The 19027-nt window shown below is 42.3% G+C and overlaps 1 protein-coding gene across 2 annotated transcripts; it reads right to left on the reverse strand.

Moving 5' to 3' along the window:
- Positions 1-2172: 2172 nt before the first annotated feature.
- LSMEM1 (leucine rich single-pass membrane protein 1) lies at positions 2173-18821 on the reverse strand. Of its 2 annotated transcripts, none has more exons than XM_083400156.1 (4): positions 18637-18821; positions 13041-13169; positions 7961-8098; positions 2173-6867 (listed from the first exon to the last, which is right to left on the reverse strand). In XM_083400156.1, the coding sequence occupies exons 2-4, from the start codon at positions 13162-13164 to the stop codon at positions 6689-6691; spliced, it is 441 nt and encodes a 146-aa protein (XP_083256282.1). In that variant the 5' UTR covers positions 13165-13169; positions 18637-18821; the 3' UTR covers positions 2173-6688. The 2 variants fall into 2 exon arrangements, with proteins under 2 accessions (XP_083256282.1, XP_083256281.1); XM_083400155.1 differs by having other exon boundaries at positions 7961-8101; positions 18637-18816.
- Between the last annotated feature and the right edge of the window lie 206 nt (positions 18822-19027).

Here is a 19027-nt window from a genome sequence, read left to right on the forward strand (position 1 = left end):
ATTTAATTCAAATTATCCTTTTCTGAAACAATGAGAAACCTTTTAAGGGACGTTTTTGCCTTTGTGTCACAAGGCAGGTTTAGGAATAATTCACTCTGACATTCTCTCTTGCAATAAAGTAACTGATTTTAATCGATACATACTAAGTTGTTATTCCAACTATATTCAGACTGCCCTTCGTAATAAAAGTGATTTCCCCCCCCCCCCGCCCCATTTCTCTGCTGATGGCAGATTTCTGCCACCTAGTGGGTGAACTGTATGGTCTCCACTGGAATTCCATGCAAACATTGGGCTTTCTGCAGACCTGTTTGTTCAGCATTCATTCTGATTTATGCAGCGGTTGACTGTTTACATATCACTCTGCAGCCATTGCGCTTTCGCCACTGGGTTTTGAAGCTGTGCATGCGCAGTATTAGCCACAAGCCACAGCTAGCCTGTAATTTCTGGAGAAATACTGCTGCTAGGTAAGTTTCCCCAATATTCAGCTTCTAAATAAATAACTTAAGACACATTCACTTCAAAGTCAAGTTGAGGTGCATACATTTGAAATAGGTGTTGTGCATTATATGCAGAAGACAGCTTCAGGAATAGGAAGTTCGGGCAGAGAGGGTCGCACAGTTAAAACCAAATACCACCCCTTCTCTGATGTGTACAAAACATGCAGGTGTGACTTGAAACACATCAAAAGGATGAGATCTGCATTTTAAGGTGCTAATGTGTACATAGCAGTGGTCTGAACTTTAGTTCTCATTTGTTTACCACAGGCATAGGCAAACTCCGACCCTCCAGATGTTTGGGACTACAATTCTCATCATCCCTAGCTAACAGGACCAGTGGTCAGGGATGATGGGAATTGTAGTCCCAAACATCTGGAGGGCCAGAGTTTGCCTATGCCTGGTTTACCAGGTGGTATGACAATGAGCATTCATCCTGATTTACTTACAAGGAGTTTACACATCTCAATTCTCATCTGTTCATTCCACATGTTTCAGTGGATTTTCCCATCACTTTCCAAACTGCAAACATAATGTATACTGGGCATGCATATGCATAAATTGCTACTTTCACCCTTCAAAATATATGGCACTGGGAGGCATTTATTTTCTGTTTATTTTTTTCATAGATTGATATACTTCGATACAAAGTATTCCCATAGTGGCTAACTACTTAAAACATTAAAACATAAAACAACACATGAGACAAAACAAAAGTAAAATAAGCAGTAGATTTTGAAATTGCTGCTTATATTACTTGATTACATGCGTTTTAGTAAGAAAAGCAGCATGCATGCTCTTCATTTTGTACAATGCAATCCCATGCATGTTCACCCAGAAATAAGTCTGAATCCAATAGAACTTACTCCCTAGCAAAAGTGCATACAATTGAAGGCTTGAATATGGCTGTATTTTGTATCCTATTTACTACAGCTGGATAAAAACAACCCAACTGTGCAATTAGTTTCAGACACTTAAGGGGCACCTGGTCTTCTTCTTGAAAAGCAACCAGCAACAAACACAACATAACAATTTGGTTTTGAAACAGGGTATACCGTGTTTTTCGCCCAATAGGATGCACTTTTCCCCTTCCAAAAATGAAGGGGAAATCTGTGTGCGTCCTATGGGGCGAATGCAGGCTTTCGCTGAAGCTTGGAGAGCGAGAGGGGTCAGTGCACACCGACCCCTCTCGCTCTCCAGGCTTCAGGAAGCTATCAGCAAGCCTGGGGAGCCCGCGGGAGTTCCCGCAGGGCTCCCTAGGCTGCGGATAGCAGCCTGCTGCATGGAGCACAGGGCGCGCTGAAGCAGAGCGCCCCACACTTCGGGTAGACATCAGGCAGCCCCACAAGCTCGGGGGATAGCGGGGAGGCGCAGCACCGCCATCCCGCTTTTCCTCGACCTGGTTTGGAGGCTGGCGCTGGGGAGAAGCATGCTTCTCCCCAGTGCCAGCCCCACAAGCTCGGGGGACAGCGGGGAGGCAGAGTGCCGCCATCCCGCTGTTCCCCGACCTGGTTTGGATTCCCCAACCTGGTTTTGGGGGGGGAAATAAAGGAAATTTCCCCCCCTTTATTTCCCCCCCAAAAAACTAGGTGCGTCCTATGGGCCGGTGCGTCCTATGGGACGAAAAATACGGTAGTCCAAAGCTGCCACTTATATGGCAAAGCAGCCTGCTGTTCAATTTTTCTTTTTTTTACACAAGCAAAAGAGAAAAAAATACAGTTCCATTGGGCATTGCCAAGCTTCTTTATATGCCTGAAGTAGCTCCTTGGATTCCACCCAATGTTAACATTTATAAACCATGCATCTCAATTTAATAAATAAATAAAATCACATGTGAAAATGTCCTAAATGTTTGTGTCCTTGCTTTTAAATAACTCATGACCACCAGGGGTCCTTCTTCCCTTAATAGTGCACAATACAATATATTCAGCAATATTGCCACACATTACAGGACAGTTTGCCACCAGAAAAAACAACAACTTTGCATAGGGGTTTTGCTTTTGTTTTGCTTTTAACAGAAACTAGATACAGGACATTCACAACCTTCAAACACCAAGTTGACAGCAAAACGCTTACTGTACAATGTTAGGCATTTTAAAATGGATGGCCTGTCCCGTCTACAAGGTCTTGCCAGAAGCCACAACAGCTTTTCCTTACTTCTTTGGTGGTGGCAGTACAAGGGGGTGGGTGGCAGCCAGATAAGTAAGAGAAGCTGTGGCGAGATCTCATGAGAACTCTGTGATATTTCGTGATATCTTACCAGAAGCCGCCACCGCTTTTCACTTCTCTGGTGGTGGCAGAGGTGGGCTGAGCGCCCTTGTGGCGCCACCCCTTGGAATTTTGCCACCTGAGGCGGCTGCCTCAATCTGCCTGATTGGTGGGACGGTATATTCAGCATATTTTTCTGAGTATACTTGGAACAAAGGCCCAAATCAAAACTTCAGTGCTCAGAGTTTCCTGGGGCGAGGGAAAGCAAATGAAGTACAGCATAATTCCCAACAGCACCCCATGATGCAAAATCAGCATTATTTAGGCATTTATGGGCATAATTATGCCACACACTTAAACTGCCAATAAGTAATCCTGTCTTTGTTTCAGCGGCAGGATTAACTTTTGTGGCATAACTTCTTTGCTTGAACTATTTTTACATAACCTATCAGTGGCCCTGTATTTCCTCAGTCCTGCACCTCAACTTGGCAAGGTATTCATTAACTTTTACAAGTTGCTTTTCTGGATCGGATTCTGCCCATGTAAAAGCATGCTGTAGGGAGAACATCCAGCTCTCTGGTGAATGAGTTTGGTGTTCTTTACAACAGTTATACAGTACCTGAATATACCTGAAGGAGCGTTTCCACCCCCATCGTTCTGCCTGAGGTCCAGCGCCGAGGGCCTTCTGGTGGTTCCCTTGCTGCGAGAAGCCAAGTTAAAGGGAACCAGGCAGAGGGCCTTCTCGGTGGTGGCACCCGCCCTGTGGAACACACTCCCACCAGATGTCAAAGAGAGGAACAACTACCAGACTTTTAAAAGACATCTGAAGGCAGCCCTGTTTAGGGAAGCTTTTAATGTTTAACAGACTATTGTATTTTAATCTTTTGTTGGAAGCCGCCCAGAGTGGCTGGGGAAGCTCAGCCGGATGGGTGGGGTATAAATAATAAATTCTTCTTCTTCTTCTTCTTCTTCTTCTTCTTCTTCTTCTTCTTCTTCTTCTTCTTCTTCTTCTTCTTCTTCTATTACTATCTGAACTGACAGCCCTGGAAGCATTGACAATCTGTTCAGCAGCAGATATTCTTGCCCACACCCATCAATGCACAGGGGTCCTGTTCTTTCTTTTATGGCACACTATACTGCAGATTGTATGTGCTGTTCTCTAGATGGCTATTTTTTACAGCTGATAGTCGGCTGCTCTTTGTAGAGTTGATTGTTTTTCAACAGTGGGCACTAAAGAGCAAAGAAAATCTCCTGATAGCTGGGTATTGCTCTCTAGCTTTTGAAAAGACATACCCATCGGAAATGAGGAAAGGGAGCAAAGAGGCTGGGTGGGAGGGAGAAGTTTGCAGTTTCAATTGTCATAAAGAAGCACAAGGAAAGGGGATGAGAGTTTCTAGCTCATATTAGCCAGATCTGGGGATACAGCCTACAGGCAAGTTGCACAACATGTTTTGCTTCCTGGGGACAATCTGATGCCACATCAGTGGCGCTGCTACTTGCTGAAAGAGCACTTATTTGCTGCCAGTATGCTCCGTTTACATGAAGCAAATGTTGAAAAGATACCATAAATCTCCAGAGTATTCTTTCATCCCAAGAAAATTAACTCCTGTAGTTCTGCCCCAGAAACTATTTATCCCCCCTTGGACAAGGATAGAGAGCTTGTAACAATATGAAAATTCTTACTGTAGGAAATTGGACAAGATGACTTTCGGATTCATTTTGGTCCTTCAGTGCAGTGGTTATGTGATGTAATTTGCTCTCTTTTCGGCATAATCCCAAACTTCAGCTGATTCAGTGTTTTGTGCTTTAAGCTTATTAATGGTGCCTTGTCACTTTGCAGGTAAGCTATACTGTATTTCTCAGCCTGGATAAAAGTGGAGTGAAGGGTTGCTAAGGAGAGGATACAACTGGGAAACAAAAGAAACCATAATTATTGATAAATGTTGAATGTGCCTTTCCACTCATCTGCAAGATTGTACGTTCTTCGGAATTATAAATGGGCTGCATGGATGTGAGTCTCATTCCTTTGGAACAAGCTCATTGCTATTCAGGACTTTAAATCAGTGCATCGTGAAGTGCATTGCGAACAGTGGCAAACCAGTCTAGAAGACGGCGAATAGTCAGGAAATGCAGTTGTATAAATCCATTCCTGAACTGAAAACGCTGGAGCTGGTTCTGATAAGCAAATGTACTTGTTTACGATTCATCTCTGTATGTGAATCCTTTGTTATAAAGCTCAAACTGGCTGCAGACTGTAAACTGCTTGGATGTTTTTCCTCCCCTTTTGGCAGGAAGCACTAACTGTAATGATGCCAGAGCTGGACTCTTAGCTAAGCACCTGATTTTTACAACGTTGAGTTGTCACGATTTCAGAAATACAGTATTTGATTCTGTACCTTCTGACAATGACTTTTGCTTTCTTTGGGATTGCATTTTCCTGGTGCTTTAGTTAAATCCAAGTTATACAAGATGTGAGCATGGCAGGTAAACCTCTACTCCATGGAGATATTCCCCATATACATGCCTGGTTGTCACTCATTTTGTGTAGTGTTAGTATACCCGTGGTGCAGCCAGGGGAAGTCCCTGATTGCTGGCATGCAAACATAAAAAGCAAACACACACAAGAAGAACACTTCTGCGTTTCTGGAAAATTACCACAGCAAGAGCTATACACAAAAAGAGTTAATAGTGTCAATGAGAGCCAAGCTACATGCTACAGTAAACATGTTTTTTATAAAATAAAAGAGTGCTTAAAGTGTCCACTTTCATTTTGAAGAAAAAGCAGGCACAGGACTTCAATCTGGAACGTGTTGTGAACCCAGAATGGGGACTGTTACATATTCTGTGGTCTGTGTTTGCCTGAGCTTGAGTCTGGACTAAGGATTCTGAGCTCCTGTGTTCTGATTCGATACATGATGTCCAATCACAGAACATTTCAGGATTTGGGCCTCTGTCATTGGCCCTTGAACTCTGAGTCAGGATTTGCAGCTTGGGAGTTTAGACACCCAATCAAGGTGGGAGTGGGAGTGGCCCAGGTTTTCAGAAATGTATATAAGCAGTTGCTTTGCCTCTGTTTCCCGGTTATATGGTTCAATAAAGGTTCTTGCTGTTATCACTGGGTCTTGCCTCGTGGGAACTCACCTACACTTCGTTGGGATATGCAATTGGTTCCTGCCAATTTTTGTTACTCCCAAATGCTGTTTACTGCAAGTAGAACATTTAGCGGGCAATAACAGCTGGGAGGGACTTTCAAAAGGATCTACCCGGTGCTATGTCTGGGATCAAGCAGCCTTCATTGAACAGATTAATCACTATAGATAGAACTTTCATATCACCAGATGTCATCTCAAACAATGCTTTTCAACAGAGACAATTCACACATTTGGCTGAGAGTCTTAAAGTGTTGAGAAAGCATGTGATGTATACACATGTGTGAAACCAGCCAAACATTTGCACTGATGCAAATCAAGGCTTGCCTTAATTGTATAATAATAAAAAAACCTAAAAGTGTGCTTTGCAAAGGAGTAAATCCCATCTACCTTCACTTGCAAATTTTATAACACAAGACAAAGCAGACACTTTATGATGTGCCACTATAAACATATGCAACTTTAGAGAAAGCAGATGCTAATTTTTATGTTTATACTGAACAAGAAACGGGAACCACAACACACGATGTTGCGCCATCTGCAAGTGTCTGTAGGTGTGGGATCTAGATGCATCACCTCAAAATCAGACGTATTTTAACTAAGTTCATCCATATAAATAACCAAAGGAATGAGCAAGATCCTATGCACCACAGTTCTAGAAACAAATGCTTAGCAGGCTTTTAAAAGTTCACTATTAAGAGTTATGGAGCCTGCAGAATGATTGATAAAAAGCTTCGTTGCACAGATGTCAGGAATTAGGTAAGTATACTGAGAGTGGATTTTATTGCAAAAATGGCACACTCTCCTGATCCTTCCAGCTGCTCAGTATTCCCTTAGTCAATAGCCTGGACCTGGTTCCCTTGCTTGCTTTGTGCTGAAGTTTCCTATACTCCCCATCCATTCTGTCTGATTAAGGTATTGCAAAATCATGTCGTTTAATTCCTGAAGGTCTTCAATGCTCTTCTTTTCTAGCACTATTTTTCTTGACACTTCATCCATCTTGTCTCCAGTGTGAACTATGGAAGAAAAGGCAACGTTTAAACCAGCACTCAGATTGTCAGATTGAATATGGTTCATAATACAGGAAACTGCATAATCAGGAAATTGCACCCTTCTCCTCAGCAAGCTGAAGCAACCTGCTTCCAGGCACAATGAGTCAAGGCATAGGTGAAGGCTGAAATTAATGTATGAATGGTGAAGCAAGGTTTTAAGAACATTTAAGTTTACAAGACTGCTGCGTTTATTACTTTGCCATGTCCCAAGCAAAGTTAACTGTGCTTAAGAGTGGGGGACAGCAGCAAATATACATTTTTATCATAAAATCATGACTAATAGTTTTTTTGGCATCCACACAAGCCCTGATCCACTGAGCCAAAGACTGTGTTCCTCTGCATTTATTTGGTGTTCATCTCTGCCTTCCTGGAGTAACATTTCAGCAGCAGTTCTCCATATTAAATGACTTTAACCCCCCCCCCTACAATTATACATTTTATTATATCATGTGATTTATAATTTCAAAACATTGCCTTTGTATTACCGTTTGTGACAATCATAATTCCCAAATTCCTCTGAGTTCCTCCCTTTTCATGTACAGAATTTAGCCCACCTCAAACAAACTTCCAGCCAAAATCGCACCAACTGTACAATTTACAAGCCCACATACTCCCATTCTCATTCTTTCCCATGCCTATCCTAGGAAAGTACAAAGGAGAGAGAGAAGGGGGTTGGAGAGGAACAGGAGAATCACATAGCATTTCTAAAACACCATATGAAGGGAGATCAAATTGCATTACCCAAGTCTCTTTTAATATAAACCACCTGTTCCCTCCCTGCCAGTTGCAAAACAAGGCAATGTTGACTGGATGGTGAGTTTTAGATTTCCATTCACATAAGATCAGCTTCTTAGCTATTCACACAGCTTTATACTAAAATACCTTTTTATTGCCACTGTGAGCATTGTTCGTTCATTCATTCATCTATTCATTTATCCATTGTGCCGCATATCAAAGATGAGAGCATGCTACAAAACACATAGAATCTAGGCCATTAAATTCCATCCTACCCTCCCCTTGCAATCGATATCGTAAGAACGAAGGCATGCTTACTTACCTATTAAGATTATTACAAAAGAAACTAGTGCCAAGCTGACAATTAAAGTAATGATCAATGTGACAAAGAACCAGCTTTGGCATCTCATGCTGTTTTGAATTGTGAAACACCTCCGACTGTGTAGGTTCTCTTCCCAGACTGCTGTAAAACAAAGACAAAACTCTAAGAGGAAAACATGCAGTGGCCTTTGAGAATAAACATAGCAAGTTAGCTCTGGTTTTAAGAATACAATAATGGGAAACGCTAATAATTTCTGAACTGGAGCCATGTATTCCCCCTGCTAAGTAATGCACTGCCATCATGTCATTCAAGAAACTCTTAATTTCAGCGTCATAAGCAATTATTCACTTACAAGATGACTTAAAGCATATCATGTGCTTACTCAACAGACCGTTACTTCAGATGTGTCCTTGTGTGTGATTGGCCCATGTGGGGAGCCAACCAATCCAAATAACTTTATTGTACTAGCCATTGGCCATGACAAATCTGAATATAAAATAAATACAAGCAAAAGGGGTGCCGTGCCACAAATAATAGTCTCTATTTAGGTCTCTGTGTCTCCCTTACAGTTCACTGCTAAATTGTCCAGAGCAGGCTTCCTCAAACTCGACCCTCCAGATGTTTTTGGCCTACAACTCACATGATCCTAACTAGCAGGACCAGTAGTCAGGGATGATGGGAATTGTAGTCCCAAAACATCTGGAGGGCCAAGTTTGAGGAAGCCTGGTCCAGAGTCTTCTTTCTGATCTTTTTGGCCGCCAAAAAGGGTGACTTTATGAGTCACTGAAGCGTTTACATTGCTAAGAAGCTGTAGGACCTTCTCCGCTGGGTAGAGAGATCTTTCCTGTACGGACGGTCGGGTGAGAAATCACTTCCTGGGTCCAGTGTATAGTGGCAATATAGTAAAAAGTGCAAGATGGATGGGAGGAGCAATTCTGGCCCTGGACTGACTCCAGGTTGGTCAATGGACAGGAAAGGCTATAAGAGGCTGCTTGTTTGGAGTCCTTGCCTGAGCGACAACAAATTTCTGACTTTGATGTTTTCTTCTGCCTTCCTTTGACTCTGACTTCTTGGCTCACTCTTGACTGGATGTGAGGCACAGAGAAAATTGTGACGACATAATAAGTAGCTGACTTTTAACAACCTCCTAGGACAGGTGTGGGGAACCTTTGACCTTCCAGTTGTTATTGAACTACAATTCCCATCAGCCCCAGCAAACATGGCTAGGCATGGAAGGAAATCTGGCGGGTCAAAGATTCCTCACAACTGCCCTAGTTCTTCTCTGCCAGGCATGAACAGAACCATTTTTAAAGTATCTGTCACAGAAAGCCCTCAGAGAATCAACAGAGTGGACTAGCATAAATCCCTACTTGAAGAGTTGGCTGTACTGGACAAATTTTGAGAGCAAGCCTAATTTTTCTAACACAAATCTTCCTGCCTGAGGAGAAACCAAAGTTTGCAGACTTTTAATAGTTGTTCCCTCTTTCCCCCATTTCCTCCATTTCATAACAAACCTATTATCTGTTAAGTTTATTGAGTTCCATCACGATGGAGGCAGCTTCCCAGTCACAGGAATGAAATGTGGAATACCCTTAGGGTGGGCTTTCAAACACAGTAAGCTATCTTTAACAAACGTCTCTTGTCTGCTCTGCTTAATGGGCAGTCCTTAGAAAGTGAGCTGGCCAAGAGAATTTAGATTAAAGTATTGAAAACCATCCGTGAGCAAGAAACCCTGCCAAGCTGCTAACAGCGTGGCGCTGATGTGTTCTTGGCCAAAATAGAAATGCAGCCTTGCTTCTCTACCCAGGCTAAACTGAAGGCACCTATTTAAAATGGTTCCAGGCTTGCTGCGTTATATATCACCCATGTTGAGCCCCAATATAAATAAATGAGCACTTGATAATGCATTTCAGCACATCAATATGGCAGGGAGCGAATGTGGTATAGTGGTTAGCATGCTGGACTAAGACCTGGGAGATCAGGGTTCAAGTCCCTGCTCAGCCATGAAGCTCACTGGGTGACCTGGGGCCAGTCACCGTCCTTTAGCCTCATAGGGTTGCTGTGAGGATAAAAATGAAGAGGAAGAAAGCAGTGTATGCCACCTTGGACTCCTCGGAGGAAAAGTGGGACATAAATGTAATAAACAAAACAAATAATGTAGAAATTTCAGTTTTCATATTTATCTTACCATACACAAAGGCATTGCATTAATTGGGGCATTTAAAAATCTCATAAAACCATCACTTGAAAACATAATTAAAAAATTCCTAAGGATGTTTGCAATTTAGAAAGCCGTTCACAGATTCCTGCATAAAAACAGCTGACAGCCATAAAGAGGGCATCTGTCTGAATGTTAGAGGGCAAGAGCACACATCTCCAAGGCTGCATTCCCAAACCGCATGCTGGAGAGCAGCCCACTGAAGTCAAACAAAGGGAAAACAAATGGCTCTGAGAAGCAGTCCTTTAAAAACTCAAAGCCTGCATTGAACTCTAGTGCTAAGATGAATTCACCATCCTGGAAGCCCATAGTAACCCTTAGCGGCGCTGAGCGGCACCACATAATACGGGTTATCAGGACACACACACACCCTCTCTCATGTTTTATAATATTGTTATGAGTTTCTGGGTGTGATACCTATATAATCCTAGCAAGTGTTAAAAACTAATCCAGCCAGGCTAGCTTCCTGGTGAGATAACAGCCGGGAACAAAAGAAAGGCAATGGGCCATTAAGATAACAAAGGAAAGGGGGCTCCATGCCAGATGAAAAATGGCTGGGACCCCTCCTCCAGCTCTTAGAGAGTTAGAAGGACAAAGCCTGTGTTTGGAGGGTAGAATTGGTTGTGATGTGACCTAGAGGAAAAAGCTGCAGGCTGGCAAAAAGCACCATGCTGAAGGACCCAAGACACTTAGACATAGTCCTGACACACCTGTCCATTTGATAAGAAACAAACCATTCTACAGCACACATTTTACTGAGAACTTTCAGACAAATTGTATATAGGCACGCTTTCTAAGTTAAGGACAAGCCACAGGATTCTGTATCTGTTCCAGCATCAAAATGTGGAATGCTGCCAAGAGACAATAACTTCCAAAGAACTTTCAGAACACTGCAAGGGAGTTGAGCGCAGAGAGCTAAAAATAATATTTGTTACCATGTGTACAGTAGAGACAAATACACATGAGAATAAAATTAGGGTGGAGCAACTGAAAAACGATCAGATGTGGCTATATGGAGTGGGGAAACTTATCTGTCTTGTCAAGAGAATATCATGGTCAACTGAACCCCTGCTGAAGAAACGATGATCCCAGAAACGGTTGCATCTCCTCCTCTTCAAACCAAGGAGAGGGAAGCAGTGGCCCTTCAGATGCGGTTAGACTTCAACTCTCATCAGTTCCACCCAGCGAGGCCAATGGTAAGAGATGATGGGAACTGGAGTCTAACAATATCCGGAGGGCCACACAAAACCCTAAAATGTATTTTATATAATTAATTTTTTATTTCTATTCTTTGTATACTGTATTGTTGTTTTATTGCTATGGCCGATGGCTGATGCAAATAAAGATTCATTCATTCATTCATTCTGGAGGGCCACAGGCTCCCCATCCCTGAAACAGTGAAGTTTAGAGTCCAATGATTCAGATCGAAATAGAACCACCAGACAAAATGAAAATCTCATATCCTTCTGACAAGCTGGTTAAGGGCACATTCTGAAGACAAAGGATATAGCCAACTCGATGAAGCTAAGCAGATCTGGTTCTGGTCAGTGCCTGGATGGAGGACAATCTGGGAACGCCATGATGGAAGAATGGTGAAATATAAGATCTATCAAATAAATAAATACAGTGTTTTAAGGCAGTCCTAATTGTATTGATTTGGGAGCAAGCACAGTGGGACTGACTTCTCTGGGAACATGCGTGGGATTGTGCTGCACATGCAGCTAATTAATTCTGCTGGGAAATATAGGGCAGCTAAAAAGTTCTAGAGAAAGAAAGAGGTACACATTGAAAGCAGCTAATGGACGAAGCACATTGTTCATAGCCTGAAAAGCAGTGAACAAGTAGACAATTAACAATTTTTTGACAGCCTCAGCATATTGTTCTATTTATAAAAAAAACAAAACCCTGTTTTATTTTCAGAGTGACTCAAAGCAGCTTAGTAGAATGCAATCACTACCAGTTCAGTGTTTATTCATAAATCAGTGATATTATCATATAACAGAAAAATCAAAGGAAACAGAAGACAGAGTCTCTGTACCGTTCTTTAACTGTTGTGCAGAACGGATTTTTTTGGCCGCTGCAGTTTTTATTACCCCTGGAGCACTTTGGCACAACAAATGGCAGCTGCCAAAATTCACTCTTTGGAAGAAAATATATATCACCACTAAGCCCCATCTTCAAATAAAATCATAGTTTTGCACAGTTGTGTAAATGAACCTATAGTCATATATTTTGGACTATTATCTTTAAAATATGCACAGAAGACAGATAGATTTAAGCTATGTCTCTCACACTGTTATGTACTGAGTTGAATAGGATCCAAACTGCAGCAGTCTGATTGGTCCTAGAACAATAGGATCCAAAATGCAGCAGTCTGATTGGTCCTAGAACAATGCAGCAGTATGATTGGTTGGCAGGAACCACCCAATCATGCTCCAGATAGAAGTGAATCCACAATCTGATTGGCTTACAGTAGAATTCCGGAATTAGCTAATCATGTGCAGCCCATTGTGTAAATAATGTATATAAAGCAGATACTTTGAGGGGACATTCATTCATTCCTCCTCACCACTATGAGCTGAATAAAGAGCATGAACTCACTTTGCCACTCGGAGTATATTTCACACACAAACCACGCTGTCCACCTATTGTGAATGCCAACTTGTTAATTTAACCTTGCAAGGTGCTGACTCAAGTTGAAGTCTACACTGACTACCCATGGTTTAGATGCACAGTTAACACCTGGTCCCTTCTTACTAAACCACCCTGAGAACAAATTTATCTAAACAAATAAGTCACAAAATGAGTAGTGTTAATCTGATATCCGGAAGGTGGCTGACAAATGGTCTGCAGCATACATACCGGCGTGCCGATATCGATCTGCACAAAGATTTTGTTCATTTAAGTTGTTCAAAGAATCAACTGCATAAAGCTTCCTTTCTTTATGAAAGTTTTGCAAGTCACTTTCTACGGAAGAACTCTCCATCACACCTATGAAGAAGAAGAAGAAGAAGAAGAAGAAGAAGAAGAAGAAGAAGAAGAAGAAGAAGAGGAAGAGGAGGAGGAGGAGGAGGAGGAGGAGGAGGAGAGTTTGGACTTGATATCCTACCTTTCACTCCCCTTAAGGAGTCTCAAAGCGGCTAACAACCTCTTTTCCCTTCCTCCCCCACAACAAACACTCTGTGAGGTGAGTGAGGCTGAGAGACTTCAGAGAAGTGTGACTGGCCCAAGGTCACCCAGCAGCTGCATGTGGAGGAGCGGGGAAGCGAACCCGGTTCACCAGATTACAAGTCCACCGCTCTTAACCGCTACACTTTTTTTAATGAAACTTGGCAACATGTCTCTAATATTTGCTCTTCTAGGCAACAAACACCTATGATGGCAACCTCCAAAAACGAAGCTGTTGTTGATGCTGATGATGTTTAAATCTAACTTATGGGCATTGATTTTATCACCGAGGTTTTCCGTATGACCTTGATGGCTGCTGGTATGGAGTTCAGTACCTCCTATGTCACCTGCTCAGAAAATATGCCCTCAAAAATCCAGAATGCACGAGGCACTGTTTGCTTTTCCTGCTCAGCTCCTGTTTGCAGTGACTCAGCTTCTCCTACTTGGAACACACATGCTTACACTTTTGCTAGGACCTCTGAACAAAGGAGAGGTGCCAAGAACTTCACCATCATGGTGATGGTGGCTGACACAGGTGCCTTTCCCCCCATTCATGGGGCAGCTAATGGGGGGACATGAGAAGTCTTGATCCTGTTTGCCGCAGGGCCTCATCTGAAGAACGTGGAATTAAGGAGAAGACATGTAAACTAGCAGCAGAAATGGAGGAAAATACTGAAGGGTGCAGAGTAGTCCTGTAGCCAGGGTACACCATCCCCCTAGAGTTGTGTTTTGCCACAGCCCCCCCACCCCCAGATTTGTTGTAGTAAAACTATCTTTTTAATTTGTTACAGGAGCAATTTAAGAATAGGATACTCTGAAAAATTCGGTGAATAAGGCAGGGAAAGTGCACAAAATAAGCATCATCTGGAAGAGACAGCCCCAAGTCTGCTCAAGCAAGACTTTCCCTAAGAATGGATTTTTCATTATCACAACCACCCTATAATTACTTAATTGAAACAACAACCCCAGCCTATATAGTACCATAAACTTTGACAAGTTAAATATTAGAACTTTGTATTATGGGCTAGCATTAAGACTCCACCCCTTGAATTTTCCTTTGTTCTGCTTTCCAGATTCAGTTTCATTCTTAACGCAGCCGGTAATGAAGAGGCATGTTTGTATGTCTGCAGGAGTAGTAAGAGTTTGTTTATTCTGCAGTTATTAAGATGAGTAGTGCAGGACTGGGTGCTTATTGCTAAAGTGTGAGATAAAGAGATAACTGAAAGCAATCTGATAAAAATATCTACCCTAACTTACCCTTTACTCGTTTAAAGCACTCTCTATACAGTGGTACCTCAGGTTACATATGCTTCAGGTTACAGACTCCGCTAACCCAGAAATAGTGCTTCAGGTTAAGAACTTTGCTTCAGGATGAGAACGGAAATCGTGCTCCGGCGGTGCGTCGGCAGCAGGAGGCCCCATTAGCTAAAGTGGTGCTTCAGGTTAAGAACAGTTTCAGGTTAAGTACGGACCTCCGGAACGAATAAAGTACTTAACCCGAGGTACCACTGTACTCACAATCAGAGTGGCTATTTTTTCTTCTTTTTCTTGTGTACCTGATGGCAAAGAATGAAACAGCCCTAGAGGAATAAAAACATGGCTGTGTACACTCTACAGTTAACAGACTGGTTGTTCAGGCCTAATTTCTGATTTTCCTCAATGTGTGAAGCTCAGTATGAGGCTTTTTCAGGGTTTCTGGGCAGAAAAATGAATGCAGCAACCAGTTTTTAAAAATTCCATTTGCATTCCACAGTTAGTTTCCAGTTGTTTTAGTTAGTACTTTGTATAACATCCAGTTAACAGGAAGGAAAATCTGAAGGTCAGGAACAAGATTAGATTGAATTTTTGAAAAAACAAACTCCACACAAGTCTTTAACTTTGCAAAGAGCATAACTATTTTGTTTGTTTGATACCTTTCAGTATCACCTTGTTCACTGTATCGTTAACATCCTTTTTTCTTATAAAGCAAAAAAAATGCCAGTCATTTAATGCCTGGTGCTCAAACTAAATTTTCTGTTAACCTACATAATGGGCTATGTAAATATGAATTTTACTCTGCATGGAAGAGAAGGAGTAAGGGGAAAGATCACTACCTTTCCCTCCCCCTGGCCTTCCCACATCCTCTCCCACAAGTGAGTAGAGCGGGAAGTTGGCTGGGGCCATGTGCTTCCCCACCCCACAAAAAACGCTGCACTCAGAAATGTGGTCATCCCACCCAATAAGGAAATCTGGCTACAGGGCTGCTGCAAAGGAAGTTCTCAAACATTGTGAGAAGTTTCTTGTTTCCAACTTGTTCTGATGCAGTGCACAAATGTCTTCTCGGCTTCACCTTTTACCCTTTTGGCAGTTCACCAAGGACAAGCTGAATGACATTAAAAATATCTGGCCAACTTTCTTCCCTGTGCCTTGGTTTCTGTGCCACAAGTCTCCTGAGTCATCTTTTCTTCAGTATTGACTGTAAGGGGCCCTTATGCTTTTACCTCAAACTGAAAAATTAGACTGATTCTTAGCAACATGGAAGTATTACAGTGGTACCTCGGGTTACAGACACTTCAGGTTACAGACGCTTCAGGTTACAGACTTCGCTAACCCGGAAGTAGTACCTCAGGTTAAGAACTTTGCTTCAGGATGAGAACAGAAATCACGCAGCAGCGGCACGGCAGCAGCGGGAGGCCTCATTAGCTAAACTGGTACCTCAGGTTAAGAACACTTTCAGGTTAAGAACAGACCTCCAGAACGAATTAAGTTCTTAACCCAAGGTACCACTGCATTCACTATATATCGCTGTAACTCAGTCTACCTAAGTGAGGTGCTGGAGCAGGAGTGAGCAGCCCCATGACTTATTTTCCTGCAGGATTGGCAATGGCATTTCCTGGGTCTCTATTTGCCCGTCTTCTATATGCCAAATAAAGAAGCCTTTCTCAGTGGAAACAGAGGAAGGAACAGGTTCCATTGGCAGGGCTAAGGCTTAAATTAAATTAAATTTCAAAAATTCCAAAATCCATTAATTAAGACCAACCAAAATGTCATACACCAAACTACTGAGTCCACCAGAACTCTTCATCAGGCGAGATGTCGTACTTACACTGTTGGAGGCTGCAAGCCTCTGAATGCCGGTTGCTGTGTACAAGGCCTGCCCAAGACATATGGACCTTTGAGACAAACCACAAAATGGCAGCCTCCTCCCTGCTAGGGAAGAAGAGGAGCGTGAACCTCTACAGTGTGATGTAGTGGTTAAGAGCGGTGGACTCGTAATCTGGTGAACCGGGTTTGCTTCCCCGCTCCTCCACATGCAGCTGCTGGGTGACCTTGGGCCAGTCACACTTCTCTGAAGTCTCTCAGCCCCACTCACCTCACAGAGTGTTTGTTGTGGGGGAGGAAGGGAAAGGAGAATGTTAGCCACTTTGAGACTCCTTCAGGTAGTGATAAAGCAGGATATCAAATCCAAACTCTTCTTCTTTTTCTCTACATTGAGAACAATGGGATCTGCTGCCTCTGTGGATTCTGCCGCCCAAGGCCTTGTCTCATGGGTGGGCCAGCCCTGGCTGTGAATCACAACTGGGGGAAATGCTTTTGAATTCAACTCCAGCTTGCTGCCTTCCTATAGGCATCTAGCTGACCACTGTCAGAAGAAAATACTGGACTAGATGGGCCATTGGAGTGCTCCTGCAGGTTTGTCTTATGAATTTCAAGCAAAGTGGGGGAAAGCTGGCTTGGTATTACAGCCAATAATTCCCCCTTCCCCCCTTGTATAATAGTTTTAGAATGGACGTGACTATGGAGATGTGGCCGTAGGGGCTGTCATGAAGAAAGTTTGCACATCAGAAAGTTCCACTGTACCACTGGTGTACATTTGAACTGCCATACATAAGCTCTATGGTGGGTAGTCTGTAGGATGACATAATTTTTTCATGCAGCATGTTGGCGCTTCCCACAGGAAGCAGTGATGACCTCAAACGTAGATGGCTTTAAATAGAGGATTAGGCATATTTGTGTCAGACAAAGCTATCAAGGGCTACTCGCCATGACCTCCCCTGTCAGAGACCTCATGCATCTGAGTATCCGTTTCTTGGAAACTAGGCAGGTGAGCAGAATACTGTTGCACTCATGTCCAGGTATCTGGTTGGCCACTGTGAGAACAGGATGCTGGGATAGATGCTGAGCCACTGGCCTGATTTAGCAGGCTCATCTTATGTTATCTCTTACTCATACTTCATCTCTTATGCACAGCACCTCAGTGTTGAAATGAGCTGGTTGGCTGTGTACTAACAGCCAATCCTGAGGCACAAATATGAAAAATGAAATCCCTGACAGCTGCATCAGCTTTCATCACATGTACCTGCACCATTCTGCATGCTTATTTGCTGTCAATCTCTCTCAGAACCGAGCGTCAGGGTACTATATATTCAAATACAAGGGAGCTAAGCAAAAGGTTCCCATTAGAAGAAAAGAAATGGAGGAAAAAATACTGATAAGTGATTTAAAAAATAAATAAATTGCAGAACCTTTCTTTCTGAACTAGTGAGGATTGCAAGGAAAGCTCTGGTTGCAACGAACATGCCCATTCTGATCGAAAATATTTTATATATGCAACACTGTGTTCAGGACAGAGGGATTATTGCTCCCATGGGAAACTGTGACACAGGGAAGGGAGCCATATCAAACACAGCCATATAATGATTCATTATTTCTATTTTTGGTTTCCCTCAACAAAGGACCAGACACAGTGCTTTAACCCAAGTTGCACAGAATTCTAAAGGTTCACCTCCAGTATTCATAGCGTTTTTTGAAATCTCTGAGGGAGATGTTTTCTCAACGTTTCCTGTTAAGGGAATCAACAAGCAAGAACTATGGAAGAGTCTTCTAATTAACTCTGCTCTAGTCAATGTAATTTGCTTTGACTGACTGGTTTTAAGTATAGTTTGAAAAAGCCAGATGTCCTGCTATGCACTTAAGTCTAATGAAAAATTAAAATCAAGAAGTTGCATGTGATTTGTGTTTTCTTTCCCTTGAGTGTGGCTGGAAGCAGGAGCTAACAGCATGAGCACTCAAAACTCAGCCGCTCTTAACACGGTAACTATAACCTTTCGTGCATTTGAGTGAGTTGGTGTCAGTATTGATTTGGTCTTTGACTCATCACTTGTTTTCCCCCCCATTTAATTTATTCAGGATGAAGAGAGAAGTTAGCAGAAAAGGTAACTGCAGTTAACCAAAGATCTGAAAATAAATCCAGCTAACCAAAGAATAAAAAATAGCAAATTTTAAACCATAAAAACTGAAGGTTACTTACATCTTTAACCATGTCCAGAATTCAGAATAATTCTCCAGAGTCTAATTCTAAATCATTTCAGAAGAATTCTGGTATTTTGTTCAAGTAGAAAACATACTGTATGCTATTCCTCTTGTCCTTTGGAACGCCATTGGAGTGTCTCAACTAAACCCACAAGCTTAGCTCTGAAACACAGTGTGCTTTCCATCTATATTTAGTATTCATTTGAGCCAAGTTGTCAGGTTTCAAATACTTCATTAGAAGACAGTATAATTTTTAAACACACTTATAGAGAGAAAAATATAAAGACAGGGTAAAGTTCATAACATTCGTGAATAGATATGAACCCACCACGTCAATAAAATATGCTGATGATGTGCAATGTTGTTCTCCGGTATATAAAAGTTGCAAA

The sequence above is a fragment of the Podarcis tiliguerta genome, assembly GCF_965153285.1.
Source record: "Podarcis tiliguerta genome assembly, chromosome: 10".
NCBI classification, from domain to species: Eukaryota; Metazoa; Chordata; class Lepidosauria; order Squamata; family Lacertidae; genus Podarcis; species Podarcis tiliguerta.

Excerpts from the sequence above, each read along its gene's own strand:
- LSMEM1 (XM_083400155.1), bottom strand. The coding sequence starts at position 13,164 with ATGGAGAGTTCTTCCGTAGAAAGTGACTTGCAAAACTTTCATAAAGAA. Across the intron at positions 8,102-13,040 it reads AGATCGATATCGGCACGCCG|CAGTCTGGGAAGAGAACCTA; the intron begins GTATGTATGCTG and ends TTTGTTTTACAG. Across the intron at positions 6,868-7,960 it reads TTTTGTAATAATCTTAATAG|TTCACACTGGAGACAAGATG; the intron begins GTAAGTAAGCAT and ends TTTCTTCCATAG.